Genomic DNA, 25,499 nt, shown 5'->3' with positions numbered 1-25,499 from the left:
CTCCTTTGAGTCTTAGAGAGCTAAAAGTACTTCAATAAATTCATGTTAGCACACGGTCCCATAAGTAATCCAAGCACTGCACCTATGAGTGAGGCAGGCAAATGCATTTAAAAATGAGACAATTTCCTGTCTATCTCTGACATGGGGAAAAGCCATGTAGTCTTTCCCTTAACTCAAGTGTCTTAACTGAATTTACTTCCTTTCCCCAACTGTTTGCCTACTCTCCTCCTGCTCTCCTCTCCTACTCTTCTGCACTCAGGCCCTTCCCTAAATGCCAAGGGGCAGGCAATGGCAATAATGGTACAAGTGGGACAATTCAGTGGTAGAGCACTTAGCTTGTTTGAGATCCTGGGTTCAATCCTATGCATCAAAAACAAATAAGTAAAAATAAAAAATAATAATGCAGACCACAATCACTCAACACCATCCTAGACACTCTATAGACTTGCCATCTACTTTCAGCCTCACTGCTTCTATTGTACATGAGCATCAGAGAGGTTAAGTAACTTGCCTAAGGTCTCAGGGCTACAGGGTAAAGTAGCCTAGATAAAGACCATTGATTCTGCAAACCTGGCACCCCTTTCACTCAGTTCTACCTCCCAGACTTGGACTATAATCAAGTCCATCTACCCTGGATTCTACTGCACCTACCAGAATCAACATCACCGAACACCAGGTTGTATATATACAATCTAGAAAATTCTTCTTGGTCTCAAACAATTATTATAAAGATTGATAAGCAGTAGGTGCTCAATAAGTGCTTGTTTAACTGAATGAAATTTCCTTTTCATAGAACCACTAGTCCATCTATCTATGACTGCATGTCCCAGACTTAATAATTAACATGGAGGGATGTAGCGCAACGTGCTTCCTGGCACACAGGAAGCCCTGGATTCCATTCTTACACGACAAAAGAAGACCAACAAAAACAAAAACAATAAAACAGGAGATCTGGACAAACAGCAACCCACTTTTACCTCTCATAGGGCTGTAAAACGAATCCCATTAACTCACTCTCCAGAGGACTAACCCGCACTGTCATTAAGCAGTCCTCAGAACACAGACTGCACTGCTGGACCAGTCTCCAAAGCAGTGACATGGTTGAAAATAGCAAATCACGCAGGAGGAGAAACTTGTTTGCCTTTGAAATACAGTTGAAGGAGAAAAAAAAAAATGTTACCAGGTCTTCAGCTTTGGGAGTCTTTCCAGAACTTTAAGTGAAAAGTGAATCAAACAGCATGGAAATCAATACTAGAAAAAGTTAGCTCCTGATTCTGGTTGAAGATTCACTTTGCTGTATACACAATTAATTAAAGCAGGGACATGGCCAGGAATAAAGAAGCAAGACGATGAAAAGTTCTAGCATAAAAACTGAAAAGAAGTATGAGTCTGGCTTTAAATAAAGGTTTTACTCGGCTCAGCCAGAAGCCTCCTGGGTCACCCCTTGCTGGTTATAATGGGCAGGGATGTTACACTGGGACAGCAAAGGACAGAAGACACTTCCCGCCCAGCACAGGAGAGCTCTCCCCGTAATCAGTTCTGGCTTTGGTCTCACCCAGTTTAAGCAGCAGGCCCTTCTCATGTCCCTGCGATCACTGCTCGAGGATGGCTTTGCCACCTTTCACCATTTATCTCAGAAATAAAGCCATCAGGACACTGCTGGACAGTGTCCTCCCTGAACTCGATCCAGGCCACACGTGTCCATCTCAGCCAGAAAGCACAGCACTCATGAGCCTCAGCAAGCCTCAAAACAACACACCCAGGAGTACACTATCTTTAATGTTAAGCTGTCAAGTCATGACATCATGGTTAATCCAGTAACAAAACAAACAATTCAAAGCTCCTTAGGAACTAAAAGTGTACAAGCAGAAAACCCACAGCAAAAAAACCTGACTTTGAAGTTGTACTGAAACCTAAAACAGCGCGCCCCAAGTGAACAGCTCCTAAAGGGCTCATCCCCGAAGCCTTTGGCGAGTCCTCTAATTCGGTGATATCTGCGTACACTCCCCAGGAAATAATCAATCACGTGTGGCAGGATTTCAGTGCTGTGAAGACCCCATGTAAGGACAGGGACTGGGTCTTAAGTTTGTCTTCCCAGCAACCAGCTCAGCTCGAGGCTTCAATCAGCTGCCCAGGTCAAGAAGAGGAGCACGAGGCGTGAGCGGCATCCCGCGGCCTCTGGCTGCACTGAGCACTCGGGCATCTGCCGTGCAACGCTGAGAGTTCTGTAGGCCATTGACCTCTCCAGAGCCTTCTCAGAATGTGATCCACAGATACCAAGACAGCAACCCCTGGGGAACTTGTTAAAGACACAGGTTCCCAAGTTCTACCATATGCTAAGACTCAGACCCTGGAACGGGTGTGGAGGCACACACTGTGACAAGCACTCCAGGTGACTCTGTCTGCACGGCACCTTTGTTCTGGAGACTGACTGCTCTGTACCAGACGCTACCCCTCTGACTCAGGAGGCTACTTTCAAGTGGATGGTGGCATCTCTTTGAAACATGGCTTACCAATTAAGCCTACAGTATCACAGCGAACGGCCACGGCACTAAGGTACCAAAAGGCATCCGTGAAAGGAGGTTTAGAGGTCTATTAAATCTAAAAACACTGAGTTACTGTATAAACAAACAATAGCAGCTGCTACCTACTGAGTTCCTACTGTGTGCCTGGCATTTTACTGTGTTTTCTTTTAGTTGTAGATGTGCACAATACCTTCATTTTATTTATGTGGTGTTGAGGCTTGAACCCAGTGCCTCATGCACGTGAGACAAGCGCTCTACCACTGAGCCACAACCTATATTAATTCACAATGACCCTATGATGTACTGATAATATTCCCCATTTTACAAATTAAGAAACTAAAACTTATAAAGACAAAGTTGCTCCAGGTCACGATGTTAATAAACAGCGGAGCTGGATACATAAATCGCATGTACACATACTAGAATGCTACTCAGCAGAACGCCACGTGGCAACAATAAGAAATGAACACACAACAACATGGATGAATCTCCATATAATTATGTTGAATAAAAGAAGTCACAGTGGGCGTGTTAGCACATGCCCACAGTGACTCAGGAGGCTAAGGCAGGAGGATCACAAATGTGGGCCAGCCTTAGCAACTTAGTGAGGTCCTCAGTGACCTAGCAAGACTTTGTCTCAAAGAAAAAAGGCGGGCAGGCAGTGCTGGGGATGTAGTTCAGTGGTAGAGCAACCCTGCATTCAATCCTCAGTACCAAAAAAGAAGCCAGACCCCCCACCAAAAAAAGTACTATATGACTCCATTTAAATAATAATCTAGAAAATACAGACTAATCTAATGGAGAGACAGCAAATCAGTGGTTACCTAGGGGATGGGTGAGTGGAAGGTGGTAAAAGTGGGACTGATGACAGAAGAAGGTGAAGAAACCCTTGGGGTGATGCAGATGTTTACTGTATTGATTGTGATGGCTTCGGGGCATGTACATGTATCAAAATCTATCAAATTGTACACTTTAAATATGTAGAGTTTTCCTGTGGAGATGTGGGTTTATATCCCACTTCTGACACCAAAGACCAAACAAAACTATATAGTTTACTGTCAACTATACCTCTTTATAAAGCTGTCTCAAACAAAACAAAACAACAACAAAAAAACAAATACAGAAGAGAGAAGTGGAAGACCTAAGTGTAAGGTGGCATCTACCTAGTTCTATAATTAATTATTTGATGGTGGTGGGATCCAGGGCCTCGTGGTTGCTAGGCAAGGGCTCCACCACTGAGCAGCCCCACGTTCTTATATCATCTCTTCCCTTTTGCTTTCTGCAGTTGAAAGATTTATTAAGGACTATAACAGAATAAATTTTAAAAACAGCTACCAAGTGATTTGTAGAGTTCTCTCTAACCTCTAAACCAAGAAAGAAATAATATAAGCCTGGAATGATCACCAACAGTGAATCGGTACTCTCCCAAGGTACTATTAATGTTACTGCCATCAAAAGATTACATAAGAAGTGAGGAAAAAAAAGAAATATTGAATGAATCCAAATATGACAGACATTTCTTGAGCAACTCTTATGTGCCAGACACTTTGAGAAACTAGTTAAAAAAAAAAAAAAAAGCACAAGACACAGTCCAAGCAAGGACAGAGGTGGTACTAAAAACTTGATTATTGCTGACCTGAAGAATGATGTTGCTCCTCTATAGCCAAAGCAAGCCTGCTTAAGGAAGCCAGAAGAGAGAAAATGAAGAGGTCTGTCTAGAAGCTATCAAGTAGCAAACTAACAACAATGATGGATTGAACAGTTCAGAGAACATACAAGTGCAAAAATTAAAAAAACCATAATGTCCTTTCGGCATAGTCAGTATAAAGAGTACCAAGGATTTATGACTTGAATCCCCAAAGAGAGTCACCAGCGTTGGTCCAGTCTTGTAAACAGCTTATCTATAAGAGCTATAATAATTTATACCTATGGCCAGCTGTCAATTGATACGGTTAAAATCAATACCAGACCTTGAATTTTTTTTTCCCCCAAAAGTAACCTGCAGTGAATCAGGAGAACATTTAAATACTTACTGGAAGGCATTTATTGATTGGATTAACAGTATCTAGCAGATACTGAATTGCCTACAGCCACATGGGAGCACATCCCACACCACCTCATCAATCAGATGGTTAGGCCTGCTGGGAGGCCACCATCCTACTCTGCGAAGCCTCTCAGCAGGGACATGCAGGGCTGGCAGAGAGGGAAACAAGAAGAGTGCTAAGTACCTGTGGAGTCAGGTGTTGGGAGCATACAGGTGAGGATGTGTCTTAACTGTATTACTATAGAGAATAAAGATCAGCCAAGAAGCAGCAAGATAGACATTTGTCAATTTCTTTTAGGGCAAATCCTAAATATTTTCATATATATGTATCATTGGCACACGATATATATTATATCATTTGCTTGACACATTTACATAAACGTATCATAACTCGGTGTGGTGTGTAGGAGGATAAGTTTAAAGTCCGAAAGCAGGCTCAAGGTAGAGGGCTTGCCTAGTAGTGGGAAGACCCTGGGTACTATCCCTAGCATCACAAAAAAGTCATAACTAGGTTTGAATTCTGGTTTGGAATCTTACAAGCTCTGTTCCTTTGTCAAGTTTTACCTCCTCTTTGAGACAGTTTTTTCATCCATAAACCAGGACTAAAAAATAATAATAATAATAATAATACCCATTTCCATGACTTTTTTAAAAAATATTTACTTTTTAGTTTTTTGTTTTGTTTTGTTTTTTTAAGGTGGACACAATATCTTTATTTTATTTTTATGTGGTGCTGAGGATTGAACCCAGTGCCTCACCCATGCCAGGCAAGTGCTCTACCACTTGAGCCACATCCCCAACCCCTCCATGACTTTTGTGAGGATAAAACAAGATTAAACCTGTACCAAGCTTATCCTGGTGTGGTAGATAGTCCATCCTTCTTGTATAAGTTTGAAAATCTGTTGTTTTGCTTTTAATGCTTCCATCTCTGATTTGGGCTTATCCAAGACCACCCTCTGCCTCACTTTACCCTCAGGATACAGCATTTTCAGGAAGGAACAGTGTGACCATTGAAGTATCCTGGATCGAAACCAGTAAGAAGCTGGGATATCCCTATCATCAAACGTAACTGCATTTTCAAATCTTGCTCCGTACTTTTACAAAACTGCTCTTTGTAAAATAAATGTCAAAAAAATTGAAGGTTGAGAAATCTGAACCCCTGCATATTTTGCCTTTTCATAATTCTGCCCCATGAGGGAAGGCAGCACGGAGTCCTGAGGACCTAAATCAGCAAACACAGGACGCTCAGAGGCACCTACCTCCTTCTGGGGGCCTTCAATTTCTGAACATTCTTCTAATCTTTTTAAAATGTCCTGGGAAACCAAGAGTGCATCTGAGAAGACGTTTTCATTTTCTAGAAGAAAATTCAGCTGCCAGTGTTTCCTCTCACGTTCTGGATGTAGAACAAAATGAAAAACAGTGATTTGGTATTTGGAATGACTAAAAGGAGGCATCAGTTGTCTAAGAACCTTCAGGTCACAGAGGACAGCAGCCCCTCAGGGCTGAGCCACAGACACAAGCATTTCTCACAGCCTCCTCCTGCCCACTGTCCTCAGCCTGGTTAAATGAACAGATGACTGGAAGAGGTTGAATACTATTATTTCGATACTGCTCAATTCCAGATTTTCAACAATGAGGAACTTTTAATGCCCAGTGAGTTACTACACCGAGTTTCAGTTTCCTACCCAATGGTGAGCTTTGGTAAATTAATAACGAAATGATAAAATTAATAAAAATCATCCAATATAGTAATTGACAATAGAAGTGCTGACTCCCTTAGATAGACATTTAAGTGAACAAGATTAGCTGAGTGTTACCTGGTGCTGTGTCTGCTCCCTTTGTCTCACTGAAGGCTCCGTCAGGGGAGGGGACGCAACCTGCAGCTGGGGCTTCCAGGTCGCCCTGAACCTCCTGGGCAACAGGAGGATCCGTGCTCATCTCCTGTGTCATCATACAGATGGATTCCTGGGTCTCAGCCTTTACAGGGGCCCCCGGTGTGGCAGGAACCTCCAGGGAAGAAGGGGGGTGCTCTCCAACACCCTCGGAGGAAAGGACCTCTACATGAGGCTTCTCTGACTCCTTCCGACATGCCTCTGAGGATGGCACAGAGCCATCCTTCACCACCTGCCCCTGGACAGAGCAGCTGACAAGGCTGGTCAGAAGATTCTTACAACTAACAGCCACATCAAACATCTGCAGGCTGTCGGCCAAAGAGATGATCTTGGAGAAGTTGTGCTTGCCCACAGGGAGCTTGCCAGTGTACATCATTTCTAGCAAGAGGGCAAACTCCTCGGGGCTCACCACAGAGGCGTCGATGGAGATGGTGTCTGTGTTGTCCAGCAGGGTTTTGAACAGGAGGCTGGCTGCAGCCAGAACGAGCTTGTGAGCCCTGAAGTAGACGGTGCCGATGGAAATGGTGCAGTCGCAGAACTGCTGCTCCTTGCACAGCGTGTAGAGCTGCCGCAGCAGCTGGCGGCTATAGTTGGGGAGCTCCATCGCCCAGGAGTCCCCTCCTCTCTCCTTCCAGTCCACTCACGAGGACAGCCTGGAGACAACCACAAACACCCAGGAAGGGCCTCGAGTGATGCGCTCAACAAGGAGGCAATTCACGCAACAAATGCTGCTTGGCGGGGAGAGGCAGCTGGCCAGGTGGCCTGACTAACAGAGACCTCGGAGATCGCCACGTGCTCAGCGACAGGAGAGGGGCTGTGCGTGGCCGCAGCAGCCTAAGGAAACAGCCATGAAAGGGCCGGGCCTGCCTCGGACTTCAGGCTCTCACTACTACTGGATGCCGTTCTTGTCCCCAAAGAGCAGGTGGCCAACTGGAAGAGACAAATACATGGACAGAGACATCAAACACAACGTCCTTGGTGTGTTCAAGCCTTCTGCACTGCTGCCTGCCACTTGCTCTAATATATTTCCCACGGGTTCCCTTGGCCCCCTGCTGGGTCACTAGTCACCTGTTGCCTTTGCTGGAACCTCTTCATCACTTCTGCCACTCAGGCCTCCTTCTCAGGCTCCCCTCCCAACTTCAGATGTGCACCTGCAGCTACCCACTGGGCAGCTCCAACAGGAAGCTGACAAGTTTCTGAAACTCTACTCCCCAAAGCCCTCCTGCCATCTTCCCCACCGCGCAGCAATTCTGTCCTCGTGGTTCAGACGGAAATCCTGGGAGTCATCCTTGACTCATTTTTCTCATACCCTAGATCCAATCCTTTTACTGCTGCTGTTGGCTCTTCAAATACAAGCCCGGTCCACTCACTCCTCGTCCCCCGCATGGCTCCCTCTGGGCAGCCCACACCACCATCACCACTTGTCTGGATTAGTGCCATCATCCCTAACTGGCCCCCAAGCCCCTGCCCTCCCTAGCATTGCCCCTACCTCTCCCTCTCTTCTCCCCAACCATCACAGTGACCTATTTAGCACATAGTCAGAGCTGGTCACTTCTTTGCAAAGAAGCCACAAGAGGCTTCGAGTCTTTCAAGGTATGGCTGCTGCTGGCACCCCACCCATTTTTTCCTCCTCTCCCTGACTTTGCCCCACGGGCTCAGCTGACCCTGGAGCACACAGCACACTCTGGCCACAGACTTCCTCAGTCCTGTGCCTGGCCGACTGACTCACTCCCACCAGGTCTCTGCTCAGACACCTGCTCAGACAGGTTGAGCATCCCAATCCAAAAATCCAAAATCCAAATGCTCCAAAATCAGCACCTCTGGGGAGCCAATAGGACATCCCAAGTGGAAAACTCCACATCGGACCTCATGGGACAAGTTGAGTCAACACTCAGGTGCATTAAAAATACTGTGTGAAATTACCTTCATGCTGTCTGCATGATGTTTACATGGAACGGAGAGAAACTTCATGTTCAGACTTGGGTCCTATCCTCAAGATCCTTTCACTATGTACACGAAAACATTTCCTAAAAAATCCAAAACCAAATTTCCTGTCTGGAGCGTTTCTGGTAAGGAATACTCAGACTTTATTTTCATAAGGCCTCCTTCCAGCCTCAGAGCTGACAACCTCCTTCCTCTGCTTTGTTTTGATCCCGGCACCATCGCCTTCGGGCTCTGCAGCATCTTGACTAGAACGCAAGTCCCATTAGGGAAGCTCCCTCCATCTCTGTCTAGCACAGGCACTCTGGTCAGCTGGTAGGGTGGACTGGGAGCTGGCAGGAACTACAATAACAGTGATCTGCATGGAGAAGCCCTGATGGGGGCGGAGGGGGGTCCAGGGAGCAGAGCTGAACTGTGAGGAGGAGCGGCCAGCTGACCCGCCTCCTAAACGAGGCACAGAAACTGATGGGGTGAAAAGGGCAGAGGAAGAGGCACTGGGCAGGGAAGCTGATGGGCAGATAGGCCAGCACTCTGTCATGGCGGGAGGGCTAGGAGACGAGATCACAGAGGTCAGTGATACTAAAATAGGAAGCGGGGGACACAAAGAGGCAAGAGATGGATCTGGAGAAGCAGCCAGGGGTTCTATGCTCAGAGGGACATGAAGGCCATGCTTAGGAGCCTGGGTTTTCTCCTAAAGGCAATGAGAAGCCATTGAAAGGATTTATGCAGGAAAGTCACATGGTCAGAGCTGCATTTTAAACACACATCACCTACGTGGTGTTTCTATAGAATCTGAGAGGACTAATGCGAAGGCAGGCTCCATTATTACAGGACATCAGAGGAAAATCCATTCGGCTTTGACCAAGAGAAGTGGTAACAAGAGAGAGGAGGAAAGAACCCCACAGAATTTAGAATGTGTAAATGTTGTGATTTGTGAGCTGAATGGATATGAAGATAGGAGAGAAACAGCTTCTCAGGTTCCTGGTTTGGTGCGTGGGTAGATGATGAGATGGTCCAGGTAATACAAGCTAAGAGTTAGGAGGGGACACCTATCTGGTAGAGTTTTGGGTTGAGGATCCCATAGCAATGACAAAATTGTATAATCTCACTTGTATAAAAAAGAAAAACTAGAGTCAGAGTAGAGAGATGTTTTGGAAAAAAACAAAAGTCTCACATTAGCTGCCTGTTAGAACTGATGCCCTCTCCACCCCACCACGATTTCTGTATTTTCTGATATCTGAAGCTGACAAAAGTAGAAATAAAAATATATCCAAGTTCTCTGATTTCTATTTTGCATGAGAAGAGCTTAGACGTCACCCTCCGTCCAAATAACAACTGAAAAGCTAAAAAATTAACAATCCTTCTTAGATTCATCAGAAAAGAGAGAGCACTGTCTCCGTAAAGTGGTGACAAGCAGAAACAGAATCACAATTTAACAAACTGAAACCCACAGCAAACGCCTCTCTGGGAGTAAGCCAGTGCCACGTTCAGAAAACCTGAACCATAATGAAGAATCACAGGAGGCCGAGAGATCACAACTGAGAGAGCGCTCAGGGTGTCCAGCCACAGGGCGTCCCTCCGCTTTCAGTGGTTAACTCCTGGGGCACACCAGGCCCTCACTGAGCACGTCTGAGAAAAATTCCTTCATGCTTCCCATCTCTCCAGCATATTCCGGTATTCATTTTGGAATATGCCAGAGCACTGTTCTTTACAAGGCCTGCACTCAGGAGCTTAACCCACTGGGGAAAAAGGAAATGCCCAACTCCAGCTCCTTCTACCCATCTTGTACCACGCAAGGGACAGGAAACCTGAGAAGTGCAAGTGAGATTCGCAGCCCAGGGCACAGCCCCCAAGAGCCAGATCATAGATATGGAATCATAGATATGGACTGCTCCCCTCCCGACACCTTACACCTCACATCACCAAAGGCCTATGAACAGCAGATCCTTTTATGCAATACAATGTGACTACCTTGCATCAAAAAAAATACAAGGCAAGGCTAGGCTAGGCATGGTGGTGGACACCTGTAATCCCAGAGACTCGGGAGGCTGAGGCAGGAGGATCATAAATTCAAGGTCAGCTCAACAACTTAGTGAGACCCTGTCTTTAAGAAATTAAAAAGGGCTGGGGATGTAGGTCAGATGTAGAGTGTCCGTGGGTTCAATCCCTAGTACTGGAGGCGGGGACTAAACTAAAATCAATAATCTAAGCTTCCATTTTAAGAAACTATAGCAAAACAACCACACACACACACACACACACACACACACACACACCACTAAATCCAAAGTAAGCAGAAGAAAATAAACGACAAAAATCAGAAGGAAATGAAATCGAAAACAGGGAATCAAAAAAGAAAAAAAAAATCAATGAAACTAAAAGCTGATCTTTGAAAAGACAAATAAAATTAATCATTAATTAATGTATCCATGTTAAGCAAAGGAGAGATCATACAATTACTTATATCAGAAATGAAAGAGAGCGATCCCTACAGATCCCGTGGTCATTAAAAGGATAATAAAAGAATATTATGAACAACTCTATGCCCACAAATACGATAACCTAGAAGAAATGATCCAATTCCTGGGACAGCAAAATCTGCCAAAACTCTCACAAGAGGAAACAGACTATCAGTGTAACTCTGTATCTTGTAAAGAAATTGAATAAAAAATAACTTTCCTGAGTGAAGTAACAGATATAGACGAGTTCACTGGTAAATTCTACCAAATATTTAAAAAGAATTATTCTAGTTCTTTTGAATCTTGTCCAGAAAGTACAAACAGGGAATACGTCCTCTTTTTTTTCTCCCTGTGGTGCAGTGCTGAGGATGGGACCCAGGGCCTACTGCACGCCAGGCGAGTGCTCTACCGCTGAGCCACCTCCAGCCCCTAACTCATTCTTTGAGGCCATCATTACTCTAATATTAAAACCAACAAAGACCTCACAAGAAAAGAAGGAATAGACCAACATCTTTCATGAACATAGAGGCAAATGTGCTCAACAAAATGTTAGGAAGCGGAATCCAGCAACATATAGAGAGTCACGCCCCACAACCAAGTGGGACTATCCTAGGTATGAAAGGCTGGTCAGCATCCTGACATCATTTCATCACCACCTCCCACTGTCCAGCATGTAGGACACCTAGAAAAAAGTGGTAAAGTTTTATAGGGCTTGTGTAAAATTGCTCAATTTTATAGGCATCCTATCTATAGGATGATGGGAAATAATGAGTTAATGTATTTCAACACATCAACAGACTAAAGAAAAAAACACACATCAAAAAGTGCAGAAAAGGCATTTGCTGAAAGCCAATACCCATTCAGCAAACTAGATATAGGAACTTCCTTGGCATCTATCAAAACACAAAAAGCCCACAACCAACGTCAGCTTGATGCTTTTCTGGTAAAATCAGGAATAGTGTGACAAGGATGTCCCTCTTCTTACCTCTGCTATTCAACACTGGTCCAAGTTAAGGCAACCTAAGAAAAGGTGGAAGGCATACAGATTGGGAAAGAAGACACAAGACTCTTTTTGTTTGCAGCAGACATTGTTCATGCAGAAAATCTGAGATAACTGACCAAAAAAACTTTCTTGGAATTAATAATTGCAGCAAAGTTGCAGAATTAAAGTTAATATATGAAAATCAATTGATTTTTCCCACATATCAGCAATGAAAGTAGAATTTGAAATTAAAAAAAAAAAAACTCAAGGAAACATTTAAGTATAAATCTAACAAAATTTATACAAGCCCTATTTGTACAGGACCTATATGAGAAAAACTACTCAAGTCTAATGAAAGGTATCATAGAAGAACTAAATAAATGCAGAGATATTTCATTTTCTCTGATAGAATGACCCAGTATTTTCAAGGTATCAGTTCTTCCCAACTTCAATTACATAATACATGCAATCCCAAAGTCCCAGCAAATTATTTCATGCATATCAACAAACTGATTCTAAAGTTTGTAAGAGGCAAAAGACCCAAAATAGCCAACTCGATATTGAAGAAGACCATAGCTAAGGAATGATGCTGACTTCAAGACTCAGTACAAACATGAGCAGTGTAACTCCACATCAAGTTCAACCACAAGAATGGGATCAAACTTAGAATGGGTTGCACCCCATGAATGTATAATCTATCAAAATACACCCTACTGTATCTTGTAATATTAAGTCCTGTAGTTGAAGACTTACATCCACACAATTTGTGTATCTAAAACAACAAATTTTAAAAAAGACAGTAGAAAGCTATAATAAGAACCATGTGGTACTCATCAAGTAGACAAAAAAAGTATATCAGTAGAACAGAATAGAAAGGCAGCAACAGACCTGTGTAAATGCAGTCAGTCCACTGAAGGTTGACAAGGGAGCAAAGACATCCAGGGAAGCTGTCCTCCAACAAGGGTGCTGAGCCTCGCCACAAACCTCAGACCCATCATGAAAATCAATTCAAAATGGATCAGAGCCAGGTGTGGTGGCACACATCTGTAATCCCAGCAACTCGGGAGGCTGAGGCAGGAGGATCACAAGTTCAAAGCCAGCCTCAGCAACTTAGCAAGGCCCTAAGCAACTCAGTGAGATCCTGTTGCTAAATAAAATATTTAAAAAGGGCTGGGTCTGTGACTCAGTGGTTAGTGCCCCCTGGTTCAATCCCCCTACACACACACACACAACAAAAAAAGGATCAGAGACCAAAATGTACAATGCACAACTATGAAATCCTAGAAAATAAGAGGAGAAAACCTGTTGACTTTGGGTATGAAAATAACTTTTTAGATACAACACCAAAGACGAAAGGAAATGATAAGTTGAATTTCACTAAAATTGAAAACTTCTGCTCTGTAAAAGGCAATGTCAATATAAGAAAACCACAGAGTGGGAGAAAATACTTGCAAAAGATGCATCCAATAAAGGACATTAACCAAAATATACAAAGAATCCTTAAAGCTCAACAACAACAACAAAACTAACCAGTATTAAAAATGGGCAAAAGACCTGAAAAGATACTTCACCAAAAAGATACACAGATGGCAAGTGAGCATGGAAAAGATGTTCAACTTTGCATGTCATCAGGAAATTGCAAATTAGAACAAGATAACTTTATACACTTATTAGAATGACCAGAGTTCAACCACTGGCAATACCAAGTGCCGACAAGGCTGTGGAGCAATAGGAACTCTCATTTATTGCTGATGGGAACAGAAAATGGAAGTCACTTCCCAAGATTGTTTGGCAACTTCTCACAAAATTAGACAAACTTTTATAACGTCGTGATAACATGATCTGGCACTCACCTTGTAGTTGAAGACTTACATCCACACAAACCTGCATGCACATGTTTATGGTAATTTTATTAATAGTTGCCCAAAGCTGGGAGGAACCAAGAAGCAGGTGGATGAATAGACAAGCCGTGGTGCCTACAAGGTACTCAATGCCAAGGAGAAAAAAGCTAGCAAGCCACAGGGAAAACAGACAAGGCTTAGATGAATATTAAGTGAAAGAAACCAACTTGAAAAGGTTACTATTTTGTGATTCTAACTAAAACCATGCAGACAGAAAGAGATGATGGTCAGAGGCCGGTGGGGAGGGACAGATGAATCAGCAAAGCACAGAGGATTTTTAGTAGTGAACTTATTCTTTATGAATCTACAATGGCAGATACATGTTTTGACAAAATTCACAGATGGACAACACCAAGCGTGAGCCCTAATGTAAACCATGAGCTTTAGATGATAAACACTATCAACAGAAGTTGTCAAGGGTAAGAGATGCACCACAGCGGCTGGGATGCGGGGTGGGGTGGGGTGGGGTGGGGGGTGGTCTCCTCCTCACTGCGCATGTGGAGAAGGGGGAGTGAATGGGAACTTTGTTATATTCTGTTGTGTACTTTTAAAAAACTACTCTAAATAAATAAAGCTTATCAATTAAAATAACAACTTTCCTGTAAGGTATACAGGTTTTTCAGTTCTAGCCACCGCAGACCGCATCTCCACCATGGTAGCCAACACTGCGGGCATTCATTACTTCACATGATTATCTTTGGCTGGTTCAAAGAGGACCTCTGACAACATCTAGCCCTATCGTTTAGGTACATTCTGTCTTCATAGCTGCATTACAAAAATGTATGTTTTTTAAATAGATAAAGAGGGAAAAAATCCCATAAGAATTAAACAATTGTTAGGAGCTGTCTTCAGAAAAAAAGGATGAATATCTACAATTTTTAATTGCCTTATTTTAATAACTGAGGAAAAAATCAGAACAGGAATTAAGCTACTAAACAGGCATTGATATAAACAAATTATATCAAGGTAATGTGATTTTTTTTCCAATAAGACAAACTATAGGCTTTATGGATTACAACAAATCAAAAGACTCACCTGGACACATGGTAAATATTTTTAAACATTCTTTTTTTTTTTTAATCAAACTTTCTTTTTTTTTAAAGAGAGAGAGAATTTTTTAATTTTTTTTTTTCCTTCAGTTTTTGGCAGACACAACATCTTTGTCTGTATGTGGTGCTGAGGATTGAACCCGGGCTGCACGCATGCCAGGTGAGCGTGCTACTGCTGGAGCCACATCCCCAGCCCCAACATTCTTATTACTAAGAAATAAGTGACTAGAATTATATTTTCAGGACAAACTAAAACTTAAAAGGTTGCTTTGTAGTCATTTTTCTGAGCAGACTATCCATATCTCTCATCAGCTTAATAAATAAGAAAATCCACCAAGATGAAGAGGCAGATATTTGAGCATTAACTAAAGGGCTTTCTGGTGGAAGCTATTTAATATTCTTATTAACAACTAAATTAAAAGGGAAAATAAGAGAATAACTTTAGCAGAATAAGCAACTGGGCAATGTTAAAAAATATCAAATCAAATTATGCACCTTACCAGGACACAGATGCTAACAAGATGGTGCTGATAAATAAAAGAAGAATGGAGAAAGTCAAGGCCCAAATCATTCAAACATGGTCAGGGGCTACTCAATGAATGTAAGCTGGCAGCACTGAAAGCTGAACACTTACTGAGGATGACAGAAACACTAATTAAAGAGTAGAGTTTTGGCAAAATGGCACACTGAGCTGATGTAAATGGGTCTTTTCTCACACAGAAACACTGGATAAAACATAACAAAAATGCTTTTAAAATACATAGTCAAGTTAAAAAGAAAAAGAAAAAGAAAAGGGAAATCTCCAGGCACCTGAAATCAAAGAGACATCAAAATCAAAGCTGGAACAGTAAGTGGGAGTTGAGACCATGATAGCTCATGGGGGTTTCAAACTCCGTGCAGGCCCTGGGCTTGGAGGAGGACACATCAATGCGCACACGGGGACTGGGAAAAAGGGCTTCAAGCAGGTGAAGGTGGGGAGTTAGAACTGAGACCCTTGCTTAAAGCCCGGAGCCTCAGATGCCTATTCCTCCTGATATGCAGGCTAAAAAAATTTCTTCCCTGGCCCAGGGAAAAAGGGACAAAAAGTGCTAATTATCTAGGGTATGAGTGGGACAAATGACAGACCATGGCAGAAACAGGAGATAATATTTGTAAAATTTAAAGGCATCAAGGAATCAACATCTAGAATAGATAAGAATTCTTATAAATCTTAGGAAAAAACTGAAATCAAGGGGAAAAAAACTAGACACATTGGCTAACAAGTAGTAATGTATTTATTTAACAATAATAACAGCTGGCATTTAATTGACTCCTACTGTACTCATGCGCTTCACATGAGTGTACGTAACTCACATATTACACAACTCGTTTCATCCTCTTAAAATCTGATGAGGCAGATAGTTACTATACCCTTTTACCAAAGGGAAGACTAAGGCCCAGAGAGGTGGAATAATTTCTCCAAGGTCAAATAGTGACATGTGACAGACTCTAGATTTGAATCCAACATATCACTAGTGAGTACCTAAATTGATACAGCTGTTTTGGAAAAGCAATCTGGTGATATTTAGTGATATATATTGTACATGTACAGGAAGCATCCTCCTGTATATGTCTCTTAGAAAAATTCTCACGTAGGTCCATTAGGAAATATGGGACAGTGGCTGTGGTAGTAATGGCACACGCCTGTAATCTCAGCAACTCTGGAGGCTGAGGCAGGAGGATTGCAAGTTTGAGTCCAGCCTCAGCAACTTAGCAAGACCCTATCTCAAAGTGAAAAATAAAAAAGTGTTGGGAATGTGGCTCAGTCACAAAAAACATCCCTGGGTTCAAACCCTACTACCAAAAAAAGTAATCACGGAAGGGTAACTAGAGATTTGGAGACTACTAAAATATACTGGAGAGGACAACTATATGCTGCTGACCTCACAAGTAAAATGTAGAAGCCTCTAACATAGTTTACTGTGTTTCCGCCTCTCTTTGCAAGGAAGTTAAGTGGAGGCGAGGCAGACCCTGATGTGGTGCAGCTGCAGCGAGCTTCTCAGAGTAAGACTCTGTGGGAGAACACGGAGTCCTGGACCCTCCAAGTCCTGGGGACTGACATACAGAGGCCACCCAAGTTATTACTAAGTATTTACTTGGGAAAACTGTCACCAGAGGTCCCATGGGAAGAACGTTTAAGCAACAAAAGAGCACAAGAAGATGGCTGCTCCTCAAAGGAACAATATTAAAGCCTAGAGAAAGGACCAGACTGATACAGCACGAAGATACTTAGAAGAGACGTAATTGGCTGAACCGAGAGCGGTATAATGACCCGAAACACAAATGGGAATTCAACACAAAGTAGAAAACTAGGCCAGCATTCCGAAAGGAGCACACAATATTTATTTATTTAAATTTTTATTCTGTCTACTTCCAAAAAGGATTTGAAAGTTTGGGGGGTTCTCTAAGGTACAAGAAACAACACAGAAGAAAAACCAGGGAAGCAAGTGGGAGCTAATTCAGTTTGTAGGGCACACAGAACCCCTATAAATGAACAGGGAAGAAACAACACCAAGATGCACCGTCTCCATGCACACTGCTGAGTTCAAGACAGGCACCTGTCCTCAGATCCACAGTGGCTGGCAAATCCCCCGGCAAGGCGCCAAGCACAGGCCCCCGCTGCCGCTGTTGGAGGGCATGGGACTCTTCCATGCCTCAGGGAACTGGACCTGCGGTTTCCCAATTTACTGGACTCGATTTCCCGCAAGTCGTCAGCCAGCAACACGCTCTGGCCAGCAGAAACCACTTCTGGACCGGCTGCCCACCGTCGCCTCAGACGGCCAGGCACCGTGGGGCACAAAGCAAGATCTGTGTCTGCAGAGAGTGGAATAAACACTGATATGATTAAAAAGAGAACTTCTGAAAGGACTTGATCCATGAGAGACAGAAGAAGGAAAAGGGGAAAAGGGATAAAACAGAAGGAGCCCAATGAGTGGCAAGGAGCTGGAAAGGAAGGAACTAGTAAGGACAAACGAGGCTCGATCTCGACAGGGGAGGGTGAAAGGAAAACCAGAGGGAAGGGAGGCCACCCAGGGCCAGGAGAGGCACACTGGGCGTGCAAGCCAGAAATGATGTCTGCGCACAGGCACATGGCCCTGCACCTGGCATTGGAAAGACACCCAAGAACTGGCTGCCATTGCTGTTTATGGACTCTGGGCTGGCCAGAGGAGGTCTCCGAGAACACCCACGGAGGGGGAGTGGGGCACAAGGCAGGAGCTGAGGAACCTGCACCTGCTTTCTCAGGGAGAAGCTTCTAAAACAGGAACAGCACAAGTAAGATACAGCCTTCCCAGTGACAGGCGGCCTAGACAAATCCGGGCAAGGGACTAGCATAGGAAGGAAGAGCAGGCAACCTATACACACTACCAATAACCAGCTGGAGGTGCACGGAGCAAAACCTGGGCGCACCTCTGCCTGGATTTCTATATTTCTATATCCAAGAGAGAAAAGCCATTCAAACTCTCGATCAAGGCCCCTCAATTCAGTTCCCCTAACAATTCTGCCCTCTCCTTTGGGCACACTGATCCCTCGTGGTCTGTGCCATCTCTCTTTTCATCTGGCTTGATGAGACCTCACCTGCTTTAAGTACTTCTTTACTGTTGCTCTGATAATCCCACCTCCTGAGTAAAATCGTGCCTTCTATCTGGACGCCTGGGCTCTGCTCCAGCCAGAGATGGGGAGACCTTGGAGAGCCCTCTTTGTTGCTTTCACTGAGCAGGAGTTCATTACTCATCTATCATGCACTCTTGTCATATGACCAAATGACCTTAGTCCGATCTCCTTCCTTTCTGAGGGAGGAAACTGAGGTCCTGGGGGGCTGAGCTGCTCTCTGATCCAAGTCGGCTTGAACCCTGTGGCTATTTAGTATCTCACAAACAACCAGAGTCAGGTGAAATAACAGGCACTCTCAACATAATTAGAGCAAAGATCACACATTCAGAGACAAGAAATGGGGGATTTGCTACACACAAAAAGATGATTTAAAATGTTAGGTATCTAAGGAATCAGCTAAGTTAAAAGAGAATCCCTAGCAATTATTTCTGAGAATGCAAGGAAGATTGGTGAGGTTAGAAAAGGGTGACTATAGCTTTTAGCAGGCCCAGATTTCTCAAGTTCAAAAGCAGCTGTCATTTGGTACCGTTTCCTAACACTGACTGCCTGATGGGCAGTAAAGTACAGTGTAAAGAACGCTGATTTCCGTAGCTGACACTCCTAGGTTCGTGGCTGTCTCTTCCTGCATATAACCATCATGGTCTGTAATGTTACCATCGCTATAATAACCATTCCATCCCCAAAGCCAGTCTACTTCAGTTCCAATCTCTGAAATTTGGACCAACAACTGAATGGTTTATATGCTTCCCTAAGGTACATTCTGGTCACTGGGAAATCTAGGCAGCCAGTTCAGCTCTGAGGAACTGCAGTGTGGGCAGCCCTAACAGGGTAGAATCAGGCACAGCATGGACCTTTGGGGCTTTGGGAGGCCGTCTAGTGGCCTCTGTCCTACAAACCAAGTAGGGATGATGCTGAGATAGTAATACCTTGCTTATGTTCTGGGAGTTACAGCTAGCTCCCAATTCCATTTATCCTCATTTTACAGATGAGGACGAAGGCTCAAAGGTGCTAAATGCCTTGTCAAAGGCCAGTGAGCCAGTAAAGGGCAGAGTCTGTACTTAAGTCCAAGTTTCCATTCCCCTCTAACATGAGGAAGCCTCACTGGATGCCAAGACTTAACTACCTACCACTTCTGCAGATCCTGCTCCTTCCCAAGAGCTCAGCAGCCACTGAGAAGTATAGCTACCCACACTTGGTTACTTAACAGGAGCACTGAAGAGTCTCACCCCCAGGAGAACTGATCAGTGAGACAATCATTGGCTCAGGAGACCATATTTTTCTTAATTATCTATTCATATCTCATGTTGGAGTCAGTCCCCGTAATACCCTGCTCTACCAAATTATACTAGGATATTTATCGAAGAACCACTAACAGCTACTGATAATTAAGTACCTTCCTGTTTCTAGCACTTTTTACCTGCTTTATTTTTTAAAAAATCTTTATTTTACATTTATGTGGTGCTGAGGATTGAACCCAGTGCCTTGTGAATGCTAGGCAAGCGTTCTCCCACTGAGCCACAACCCTATCCCTTTATCTGCTTTAATACTAACAATCCAGGAAAATTATTAAACCCAATTTATGAATAAGGTCCCAATAGTAGAGAAGTAACAAGCCTGAGAGCACAGCAAGTCAGTAGAGGAACTGCGAAGACTTCTGCCCTTTTATCAATCAAATCAGCTCCTCAAACTTTAAAGAACCTAAGAATCACTCCGAGATCTTGTCAAAGAAAAGATTCTGATCCAGAAGTTTTGGGGTGGGGCCTGAGATTCTGAGCTTCTAATAAGTTCCAGGTGACACCGATGCCAAGGAACCGTCCCTGAGTAGCCAAGTACTATGACACTGCCTATTCTCAAAGCAGTTTTGTACATCTAATTATTACCAAATATGTTTTAAACAATTTAGCCTTTAAGAAGGAAAAGAAAAAAAAAAGGTCTCAAGTTACACTCACATCTCTTCCTTTGCACCTGCCCTTGGCTCTAGCCAGAAAAATAAACTCTGGAGTAGCTCTGGAAATAATTTACAAAATATGGAGGATTCTGTAGCCGGGCTTTAGGCAAATACCTCTGTAGCCTCCTGGTACCAACCCAAATGCCTCTGAAGCATTCCAGCAACCTGGTAGTTCCAGGCAGCCAGCTTCCCAGGCTGCTGCCAACGTAACTAGACCCAGAGGCGCCTGTCCCAGCTAAAGCTGTTCCTGACCTAAAGTGGCATGTTCACCAGACCTGATAAACCTTTGAAAGGCCTAGCATGTACAGTCAATCAGTAAGTGTGTGTGGAACTGGATAGAGTACGGAGAGCGTGGCCCACGACCTACATGACCTACTGTGACATTTCCTTTCCAGCCACTATGCCACCTGTCTTCCCCACAGTTTCAGACAACTTGTCTTCCACAGCCTCCTCCCCAGGTCCCCTGAAGGCTGTATTGGACAGCTTTTGAGGACATATTCTCTTTTGTGACATTACATCAAAAATGAAAGTCCAATGTTATGCACGGCCTTGGCATCTAGCAAAATCGTGAGGGCCTCGATGACCTCACCACAAGTACCGTTCCCCACTCCGCTCCCAGCTCCAGAGCCAAACAATCTTCCTATCAAAAGGACCAGGTCCAACTCCTGCTTATCCCCCAGTAGTGGGCTCCAGTTCCCTGCCAGCTCCCAAATTAGTCAAACAAGCCAATCACATTCTCTGGCAGGAACCAGGGCACCTGCCCCTGGACTCTACAAAGGCGCCTCCCACAGTCTCTGCCTGTTGGCTCTGCTCCTAAGTGCAACCCACGTGGCCTCACCTGTGTGTGGCTCCCTCTTCCTCCAGGCTGAGTACGGGTGACTAACAAACTGCTGTTGAGTGCCTCTGGTGTCCTGCATCTGGTCATCCCCCCCAGCCCTACGGTGGGAATCCCTCCCTCATCAAAGGGATGTATGAGAACCAATTAAAACATCTTTTTATCTTTTTTTTTTTTTGCCCAGGCCACCTGTCCTGCCTTTTTCCACATCCCTGAATCTTTCGAATGCCTTTGGCAAGGTCCTCAACTGCTGGGGCTGTGCTAAGCTCCTCCCACACACTTTCCCATCTAATTCCCCTTGCAGCCCTGCCAGGGAGCTGGCATGCTATCCTACTTCACAGATCTAAGGAAGCTAATGCACAGCAAGGTTAGGCAGCTTGCCCGAGACCACAGAGCCAGCAGTTTGAGCAGAGTTCAAAGCAGGTCTGCTGCTCCCTGCTCTTAACTACTAGCTTGGCCTCTCTGGCTGACAGACCTTCTGGGCTCGCCGCTATTGCCCCCATTCCTCTGACAGGCAGATGTACCTGCTGCTGGAGGGCGGGGCAGGAGCACCTGCACTGAGGCACCTGCTGCTTTTCCTGGTGTCTGTCGTGGCAGGGCAGCTGTCACTGGGAAACAGCACTGTGGCACAGGCCAGCTGGCTGGCTGCCAAGACTTCCCAGGCCGGCTTGAACTGGGTCTACCAAAAGGTTGTCAACCCGCAGACACAGAAACCCTATCCTGTCACAGTCTCACAGTTAATTGGACTTGAGAAGTTGGACAATACTATTTAAACTCAAAAAGAATTACATATCGGAACCGATTCATTAATTCATAATGTGAACTGTGCCTATTCACTGCAGTCATCTGAAAAATTTCAAGTGGCAACATCAATATCACCAGAAAGCTGTTAGAAATCCAAGAAGAAAACAAAGGGAGTTAACTGCACACAGCCAACACACAGTGAAGGCCGGGGCGCTGGTTTGGCGTCAGGGAAACGGGCCGGCAGAGCTTGAGGGGCCGTGTGTGCTGCCAGCACTGGGCCTGTTCCTTCCATCGTGGAGTGCCTGGACTCTCCTGTGGCCGTCCCCTGTGATGCAGCTGTGCTGCTGTGCCCTGCTGGGAGATAACCTTTAGCAGGTACCCAATGCCACTGGGCATGAGCTCGTCTTCCGGTCTCTCTCAGACTACAAGGAGCACCTCTCCTGCCTCTGCCCGCAGGCTTTCTCTTAGTGCTCGGACACCTGGGGACACCTGCCTACAGCCACCCAGAGCACCTCCTCCTTAAGAAGCCTAAGCCCAAGGATGTGCCTGACTCACCTCAGCAGCTCCTGGCTTCCAGTCATCACCAAATGCACTTGAGTCCTTTCAGTCCCGTCCTAGTCTGCTGCCTCCAGGCCGCAACTTGACAGATTAAAACTGGGGGGGGGGGGGGGGGTATTTATCACTACCCACCACACATGAAATGACTCCTCATCAGAGAAATTATGCAACTGGAATTATCCTTAGACTGTTTGATTCATCCCTATCATTTCCAGATGAACAAACTGATAGAAATTAAGTGACCTGTCCAAATCATGGATCTAAGCAATAACATGGCCAGAACCAGGATCTGGACCTTCAGCCAATACTTGAACCAAAATCCCAAACACCTAACTTCAGACCACGGGTCCTGGGTGGGGAGGGCTTCCATGTATCTCACAGACAGGCAGAGCTCTAGGCATATTTACAGCAGATTTACCATTTTTTCTTTGAATCTTTCTATAGGAAAATAACTATCTTCAAGCTATAAAACTGCCCCAAAGTGTCTCAGGGAATATGTGATTGCAACTTTCTCAACCCACTGTCATTAGAATTATAAGTCAGGTTTGTGGCTGAACAATAACAAAAAATCTTAAGTGAATATTCAAGATATTCAAGTAGTACAAGTTTTTTTTTTTTTTTTTTTTTTTCTTTTTCTGGTACTGGGGATTGAACCTAGGGCCTCAAACATGCTAGACAAGCACTCTGCTACCAAGCTACACCAGTACTTTTTGAGACAGGGTGTCCCAAGGCTGGCCTCAAATTTGCAATCTTCCTTCCTCAGCCTCCCGAGTTGCAGGATGATCACAGGCGTGTACCACCATGACCAACTTTGGAAAAGTATTTCAATGACAATATTTACTGGGCAACAGTGGTCTTAGATCATGGACTCTTGCTCTGGCAAACTAACTTGGGTAAATCACTTTGATCACTGTGAACTTCAAACTTTACAGTTTTGATGTGAGATGAATTGAGACAATGCACCTGAAATGCTTTAGCAAAGTGACTGTCAACAGTAAATGCTCAATAAGTGTTAGTTGCTGTTATTACAAAAACACCACTTGCATCAACAACGCAGAAGAGGTGAATGAGACAGGCCTTCACGCGGTGCCGAGGAAGCATCAACTGGAAAATAACCTGGAAGTTACCTGCTCGTGGAGAGCTAGAAAAGGGCTCAAAGACAGGCACGAAAATGTGGGGCTGGCGGGGAACGGGGACATTTTATTTGCACCACTGGAATATTTTACCAGAATGAGTTTACGTATTAACTGTATAATTACATATAAATTTAAAAATAAGAAATCCGTGAGAGTTAAACAAACAAACTAACAAAAAACTGTTTAACGTTTATATCCTTTAGACCCATTGCAAGGACTCAACCCAGAAACAGAGATACAGCGAAATACTGATGGACACTGTATTCAGAGCAGTAGCATTGATGGCTAAAAACCTAGACGGTTAAAATAAATGAGATTTTAAAGTCAATGTTATACAGCCATACTTATGGAATATTATGGAGCCATTAAAATGCAGGCTCTTAGCTGGGGACGTGGCTCGATGGTACAGTGATTACTTTTACTTGCCTATCACACATAAGGCCTTTCTTTAGTTCAATCCATAATAAAACACACACAAAAAAAGGAGGAAAGAAAGGGCTCTCTCTACGACCTAAAGGACATGTAACCAAAGAAAACATAAATTGATCTTATCAAATTTTAAAACTCCTATGTATCAAAGTAAAAAGATAACTCAAAAAATGGAAATAAATATTTTCTGATCATATATCTGATAAGGGTCTAGTATCCAGAATATATACATAGTATACCAGAATATAGCCTTGGGGACTCTTACAGTTCAACAACAAAAGGACAAATAAGCTAATTTTAAAATGAGCAAAGGCTCTGAATAGACACGTCCAAAGACAGACAAAACAGCTAATGAGCGCATGGAAAGAACTTCAACATTGTTAGTCATTTGTAAAATGTAGACCAAAGCCATAATGACATATCACTTCACATCCATTGGGACAGCTATAATTAACAAACAAATAAAAACAAAAAAAAAACCGAGTGTTGCCGAGGATGTGGAGAAATTAGAAGCCTCACAGAATTGCTTGTGCAAGTGTGAAACGATGCGGCCACTATGGAAAACAGCCAGGCGGTTCCTCAGGACATTCAACACTGTGATGTGATAGGACCAGCAAGTCCACGCCCAGGCACACACCCAAGAGAAATGAAAACCTGCACCCACACAAAACTTCGTGCACTAGTGCTCACTGGGCATTAAAATAGCCCAAAAGTGAAAACAATCTAAATGTCCATCAACTGATGAACAGACAAAATGTATATCCACACAGTGGAATAACATTCATCCACAGGAAGAAGTAAGTGCTGAGACGGTACCACCTGGAGGAATCCTGGGACATTCTGCTAAGTGAAAGGAGCCAGAAGCAAAACATCACGTGATTCTATTTGCATGATAGGACCAGAACAGGCACATGCATAGAGACAGAAAGTGGGTGAGTGAATGGTTGCCAGAGGCGGCAGGGAGGAAGGAATTAAGAGTGACAGCCAATTGGCACAGGAAAAAAATGGTGCAGCCAATCTGGAAAGCAGTATGGAGATTCCATGGAAAACTGGGAATGGAACCACCTTTTGACCCAGCTATCTATCCCACTCCTCGGTCTATTCCCAAAGGACTTAAAAACAGCATACTACAGGGACACAGCCACATCAATGTTTATTACAGTACAATTCACAACAGCTAAACTGTGGAACTAACCTTCGATAGATGAACGGATAAAGAAAATGTGGCATATATATACACAATGGAGCATTACTCAGCAATAAAAGAGAATAAAATCATGACATTTGCAGGTAAATGGATGGAGTTGGAGAATATAATGCTACGTGAAGTTAGCCAATCCCAAAAAACCAAATGCCAAATGTTTTCTCTGATATAAGGACACTGATTCATAGTGGGGTTGGGAGG

The 25,499-nt window shown here is 43.9% G+C and overlaps 1 protein-coding gene across 1 annotated transcript in view; it reads right to left on the bottom strand.

Moving 5' to 3' along the window:
* Window positions 1-25,499, bottom strand: part of Zbtb40 (zinc finger and BTB domain containing 40) — a 68,299-nt gene that overhangs the window by 29,043 nt on the left and 13,757 nt on the right. The window contains exons 2-3 of the mRNA XM_027936992.2: window positions 6,387-7,391; window positions 5,829-5,962 (exon numbers count right to left, since the gene is read on the bottom strand). Of these exons, the coding sequence (XP_027792793.1) occupies window positions 5,829-5,962; window positions 6,387-7,065 (813 nt within the window). The 5' untranslated portion in view covers window positions 7,066-7,391. The remainder of the gene's footprint in view (window positions 1-5,828; window positions 5,963-6,386; window positions 7,392-25,499) is intronic.

The sequence above is a fragment of the Marmota flaviventris genome, chromosome 10 (assembly GCF_047511675.1).
Source record: "Marmota flaviventris isolate mMarFla1 chromosome 10, mMarFla1.hap1, whole genome shotgun sequence".
Lineage (NCBI taxonomy): Eukaryota > Metazoa > Chordata > Mammalia > Rodentia > Sciuridae > Marmota > Marmota flaviventris.
The sequence above is the reverse complement of the archived record's forward strand: the minus strand, read 5'-3'. Positions and strand labels throughout refer to the sequence as shown.